At 28.8% G+C, this 6,784-nt stretch overlaps 1 protein-coding gene and 1 pseudogene across 1 annotated transcript; one reads left to right on the top strand and one right to left on the bottom strand.

Moving 5' to 3' along the window:
- The first annotated feature begins 2,927 nt into the window (after window positions 1–2,927).
- Window positions 2,928–3,239, top strand: LOC110670833 (14-3-3 protein homolog). Its single transcript, XM_021833109.2, has one exon. It carries the CDS (start codon window positions 2,928–2,930, stop codon window positions 3,237–3,239), a length of 312 nt encoding a protein of 103 aa, XP_021688801.2.
- A 1,853-nt stretch (window positions 3,240–5,092) lies between these two features.
- On the bottom strand, window positions 5,093–6,224 carry LOC131176417 (cytosolic sulfotransferase 12-like; annotated as a pseudogene).
- Between the last annotated feature and the right edge of the window lie 560 nt (window positions 6,225–6,784).

The following is a 6,784-nucleotide window of genomic DNA, read 5'->3' as shown; positions in this document are numbered from 1 at the left end:
ATTCTATAATTTTATTATTATTTCATAACATAAAATTTTAATTTTTACTTATGATTTATTTATTTATTTAAAATAAAATTAATAATATAATATTATTTTTATATTTTAAAATATATTATCCAGATTAAAATATAAGAACAAGACCCTGTCCACCCATACTAGGCATTCGTGAATTGAAATTTTAGTGTGAGAATGATAATATCTTTGCCCTTAGATTTGCCCACGTGTGTGTATCTATATATATATATATATAGAGACAGAGAGAGAGAGAAACTCGCCAGTAACTGTAGCCATGCTGGATAATGGAGGAGGATAAAATTGTAATTTTACTGTTCCTAAGGAACAGTAAAAATATTATATTTTTAGTAATATATAATAATTAATCATATTATATTGCTCACACACATAAATAGATGGAGTCATGCAAATTAGCAATTTATTTGTAAAATATAATTTATTTAGTTTCTTATTTTTATTATTCAAATTTTTTAAGTTATGATTAAGTTATAAATTCTATAGTTATATAATTATATATATATATATATATATATATATATATATAAAAGTTATAAATTATTTAATAATTACTCTTTTAATAGTATAATAATTAATTATTATTATTATTATTAGAATTAGAGAAGGTATAATATATTAACATATATTTATTCTATATACTTATACTTTTACATAGTACAAACATATAATTTTGGTTGTTTTTATAGTTTTCCTTCAACACTACTTTGAGATTATTAATATTATTTTTTAGAATATTATTAATGTAACCAAATAAAAAATATTTGAATATATTATATTTATTTAATATATTATGAGAATATAAAAAATTTTGTAATTTTAAAGTGATGAAAATGATCGTATGATTTAATTTTTAATTTTTTTTTGGTACAATTGAATCTAATTGAGACTCAAACTCGAAGCTTAACGGCCGAGAGACCACTCCAGTACCACTAAAATAAAGACATTGGTTATATTGTCATTTTTTTTTATCTTATATAATCATATTATATAACATTAATAATATAATTATTTTTGTATAGGTAAATTTATATTTAAATAAAGAAATGTAATTTCATAGGTCTAATTTTTGAATATAAAGTGAATGTGATAGCCTTTTTTTTTTTGTGATTCATTATTTTGAAAATGTCTAAAATTGACGATTGAGAGTTTAAATCAATAAAATAGAAATATTTAATACAATGATTACAACATAAGTTGATAAAATATGTTCCTAACTTTAAAATACATTAACTTAAATATGAATTAATCAGCATAGCATGTATCATCAATTTTTCTTTGAAAGTATGCAAACATGACAAAGGTATAAAGTATCATATTAGCTAGTGAATCAATATTTTAAGACCCAATGGCTATGTTAATATTTTTTTTACTTTTAAATTACGAAATAAGTATTAGATGTGTTCCGCTAAATTATATATTATATAAAAACGTTAATATTTATCAACAATTCAATATTTTTCATATATAGTTTTCGCAACAAATATTCTAGAATTTTATTATTATTTTATAATATAGAGTTTTAATTTTCACTTGTGATTTATTTATTTAATTAAAATAAAATTAATAATATAATATTATTTTTATATTTTAAAATAAATTATTCAGATTAAAATATAATATCAATATCTGTCCACTCACCCTAGATATTCTTTGCCCTTAGATTTGCTCACGCGTGTGTCTATATATATAGAGAGAGAGAGAAACTCACCAGCAACTGTAGCCATGCTGGATAATGGAGAAGAATATAATTGTAATTTTACTGTTCATTGTGAGCAGTAAAAATATTGTATGTTTTAGTAATATATAATAATTAATCATATTATATTGCTCACACACATAAATGGATGGAGTCATGCAAATTACCAATTTATTTGTAAAATATAATTTATTTAGTTTCTTATTTTTATTAATTAGTTATTCAAATTTTTTAAGTTAGGATTAAGTTATAAATGCTATAGTTATATAATTATATATATATGTAAGTTATAAATTATTTAATAATTACTCCTTTAATAGTATGTTAATTAATTATTATTATTAGAGAAGCTATAATATATTAACATATATTTATTCTATATACTTATAATTTTACATAGTACGTACATATAATTTTGGTTGTTTTTATAGTTTTCCTTCAACACTACTTTGAGATTATTAATATTATTTTTTAGAATATTATTAATGTAACCAAATAAAAAATATTTGAATATATTATATTTATTTAATATATTATGAGAATATAAAAAAATTTATAATTTTAAAGTGATGAAAATGATCATATGATTTAACTAATATCAAATTATTAAATATTTTTAATTAATTTTCTATTATGTTGATATTTTATTATTTTTAATATGAAATTTTCAATAAAAAATTAGAGAGATAAAAAGTAATAAATTTAAAACATTTACTTTCATGTATATATATAAAATTATTTACACATTAATTGGGCAAAAGGCTTATTTTGGTACTTGAATTATTATCTAAAAGTTAAATAACTCTCTAAACTTTTTTTCTTTTATCTAAATTAGCCCTTTAACTATTTACAATGACACATTTAACTCCAAAGTTAACAGAGTTAAACACTGTCTAATGGAATTAGGGACCAACAATGCACGGTCAAATACTAGAACTTAATGGTTATTTGCATACTAAGATAGAATAAAATCTTCTCTGAACCATCCAAGCACCTAACTGGTTAATATCTGACTCCATGCCGAGTCGGCTAAGTGGGAAATTGAAAGTTCAAATATATCTCTTCACTATTTTCAAGGTACTGGATCATCATCCTTAGGGAAGGAAGTGAAGTGTTGTGGTAGAAAGTTGGAATGTACAATTAGTAGTCAACTTATCTTTTCACTAATCTGAGATCGATATGCTCATTTATATGTATGGCTAAACTTGACAAGTTTATCTACGTTGCCAAGCTCTTTGAGCAGGTGGAGCGCTACGATGAGATGGTGGATGCCATGAAAAATGTGGCTAAACTTAATGTGGAATTGACAGTTGAAGAGTGCAATTTGCTATCAGTTGGGTACAACAAAAACTTTCAAAGGTTTATCCTCTTAACTCTAAGACATGTTGAGAGATTACAATTACCTGCTTTAATAGAGAGGATAGCATCATGCTTTAATTCATTAATTGTCTATCAATTGTCGTTGTTACTGAGAGACAAGCAGAAGGTGGAGTCTGCCTTCATGTAAGGATTTTAATAATGGATGCCATGGTGCATACTGCAAAAAGAAATACTTAAATCTAAATTTATGGAACTGGAGGAATATCAGTTTTTTGTCAAGTTTCACAAGGGATGTGCAAAGGTATGTGAAAGTATAACAAAGCAAGACAAACATCTAAGTGCGCGAGTATACCTTGGAAGAAATATTGGAGCTAGGTCGAGCTAGTAGGACCCATGAGAGATCCAGATGGTGAGGAGCAGCATTTGTTGAAGCAAAATGTGTGGGAATGGGTCTGATCAAGTGATACAGGGAGAATTGAAGGAGAATGATATATTTGAGAGATGAATAAAACACAACTGTGTGATTGAGTGATCAAGGGAGGATCGAAGGAGCAAAGATAAATTTGAGAAAAGAATATAATACAACTGTTGCCGAATGACATGAGGTAAGAACATTATGTCTACGTGAAAGAATGCAAGTACTGTGTTTATCTTTCTTCATGATGTTTAAAGGTAGAATGAAGTCTTTACCATTAAAATAAAAGAAAAAAAAAAAAAAAAGAAGGATGCTGCTAATCATTCAATGAAAGCATATGAGACTACCCCCACTATTGCAGAGGTTGAGTTGCCTCCTACACATTCTACCCGATTGGGTTTGGCATTGAATTTCTCGGTATTCTCTTATGAGATCTTGAATTCTCTTATGAGATCTTGAATTCAACTGAAAGGGCCTACCACCTTGCAAAGCAAGCGTTCGATGAAGCAATATCAGAGCTTGACAATGCACCTAACCTCATAAATGTTACCAGCAAGCATTCTGAGTCATCACCTTTAACCCCACTCACTTGCAAAGCAGCCCCGCTAGCAAGAGTATCCTCTCCAGTGGCATCTCCTCTACCCTCTCCTAGATTCCGATCACATCACATTCATCACCATCATCGCAGTCATCCTCATCCTCTTCAACGAGAGTATCTCTCCATAATTTGCATGACCATACTAACCAGGAGATTCAATGTCAGAGTTGTTATCTTCATATGAAATTTGAACTTTGAAGATGCCCCTATTGATTCCATGCAATTCATCATTGTCATTGTCGATGTCCAGCAAGTTGGATCTATTTGAGCAGAAGACGTTATCAATTAAAGAGATAACAGTGGTCATTGGCGGAAAACGGTCCTCGCGGTCACATGACCATTTGACTAGGGTTTGGTTGAACTGGTATAAATGTATCCTTTTAAGCAGTTGAATGGTTTCTTTAGACCCAAAAAAAAAATTTAAGGGCTTAATTAATTTTTAGACAATAATTGAAGGGCCAAATGAACCTTTTGCCCATTAATTATTATAATTTATTTTATATTGACTAAATAATAAATATAAATTTTATATTATCGCTACCAATTTATAAATGTGATTTCACTTTTAGAGAGAATTTTACATTATTATTATTATTATTATTATTATTATTATTATTTTCTCCTTAAATATCTCTTATATTAAACCTATTTTCATATAATTAATATATAATTTACATAATATTATTTAAATAATTTCAAATTATTACACACATAAATATTATTTCATTGATTTTAATTTTTTAAATACAAGTATATTTTCTTGTTTTATTTTACTTTTTAGTTATATCATTTTTTTTAATTATTTAAGATATTATTTAGATATTTTATATATTCTTAATTCATTTTATATATACTTTTAATAATTTTTCTAATATTGAATTTATTTTTTTATTATAATTGGTTAATACTAATTATAAATATAAAAATATTAATAATTTGAATATTAAAATTAAAAATTAATAAAATCACTTGCTTTTGCACGGGAATTAAGATAGTACGTGAATAATATTGATGAAAAAGCTGCAGAAACGCCAACCAGGAATTTGTACTGCCACCTGGAAATCGAAAAATTCTTACAATAAATCAAGAAAAAGACATAAAGCTTAAAGACTAAAGAGACCTACAAATTTTACCCACAACTATTCAACTTCTGTTCAGTGATGGGGTCCATTTTTTCTAACATCTCAGCCGCAAGATGATTCATGGAATCTCCTGTTTCACCTCGCCGAAAGAAGGTGCAATTCTCCTCCCCGGAGGGTAGTTTTCTGGTTTTATTCACCTCCAGATTGCTCAAGTTGTCAAAACTACACAAGTTCAAAATTTCATCCACCACACCACATGTTTCTTCTTTCTGAGAAAATGGACATCCCAAGAACTCAGACAGTTTCCTCAACTGCACTTTGGGCTCTTTCTTCAAGTCTTCGTACTTCAAGAACAATACCCTTTCAGGTTTTTCCAAGCTCAGCTTCCAATAGCTCAAAACATGATCCCCAAATGGCCCGTACAATCTCACACCTCTACAGAACTTATCAAAGGCCTCTTCGAGTGAATTTTCACCCATTTCTTTAGGTTTCCTTAGCTTGTTAGTGAAATGCCAAAGTGACACGAAAGTGTCCTTAGGGTTCCTACACAAGTAAACAAACTTGCAACCAGAGTCCTCCACAGATTTTTAAAGTCACACAAATGGAAAATGGGTTGAAAAAAGCCTTGGAAAGGTGAAGTTGTCGAAGTCGGGGAACTGTGAATTAATATATTCCATCTCCAGGAAAGGCACAAGCACATGGGGATTGTTGGTGAGCAAGGGGTGTAGTTTAGGTTCAGGAAAGAGAGCCCGATTCACCAAGGCAAACATTATTGCCTTCAACCAAGTGGTGCCTGATTTAGGAGTGGTGACAAGGAGGATGTCGGTATCATGAGCCTGGAAATATTTTTGGCAAGCTACTACTCCTTGGAGTTGCCTAGTTGTGTGCCAGAAACCTTGATATTGAGTGGAGGTAATATGCAGCCCAGCCTTTTTCAGTGGGTAGTGACATTACCAAGTCCCTTATCTCTTGGGAAAGCTCCTTTTCCTGCAAGTAAGCAGGGAGATCAGGAGAGGATTGAATTGATATGTCAGGCAGAGGTGCAAGAGGTTGAAGTGCTGGCAATTGCTTATGCATGGTAGTGAATAGTGACAAAGTGCACACGGTCTATATTTTTTTTTTTTCTTTTGGGTTCTAGTTTAATACTTGACCTTAAATTCTTTCAATATATAAATTATTGGCTACATCTCTTGCGGTGCGGTGTTTTACGTGTATATTTATGTATTAAATTTACAGTGAAATTAGGTAAATTTTTTCCAATTAAAGAATCCAACCTAACTTTTTATACCTATAATGGAGGTTAAGACTTTTTTTTTTTTGGTTATAAGAAAGGTATCTCACATTAATTGGACTAATCACCCTCTAACCTCTTAAAATATCTTAAAATCCCAAAGTAATCAAATCTTAAATGTTATCATTTTAGGTCCTATCAACACCTCATTTATCATAGGAAATATCTTAAAATCCCAAAAGATAAGTAATCAAATCTTAAATGTTACCATTTTAGGCCTCGTCAACTCCTCATTTATCATAGGACCTCAGTGTTAATCGACCAGCCAACACTTCATCTACGAACTTAAACCCTTTAGGGGTTATATATTGTCTGGTTAATATGTGAACGTTACAGAAGGTAAAAT

Source organism: Hevea brasiliensis, unplaced genomic scaffold (genome assembly GCF_030052815.1).
Source record: "Hevea brasiliensis isolate MT/VB/25A 57/8 unplaced genomic scaffold, ASM3005281v1 Scaf100, whole genome shotgun sequence".
Lineage (NCBI taxonomy): Eukaryota > Viridiplantae > Streptophyta > Magnoliopsida > Malpighiales > Euphorbiaceae > Hevea > Hevea brasiliensis.
Note: the sequence above shows the minus strand (reverse complement) of the source record. Positions and strands in the feature narration are given on the sequence as shown.

Coding starts and splice junctions, on each gene's coding strand:
- LOC110670833 (XM_021833109.2), top strand. CDS start 2,928: ATGGCTAAACTTGACAAGTTTATCTACGTTGCCAAGCTCTTTGAGCAG.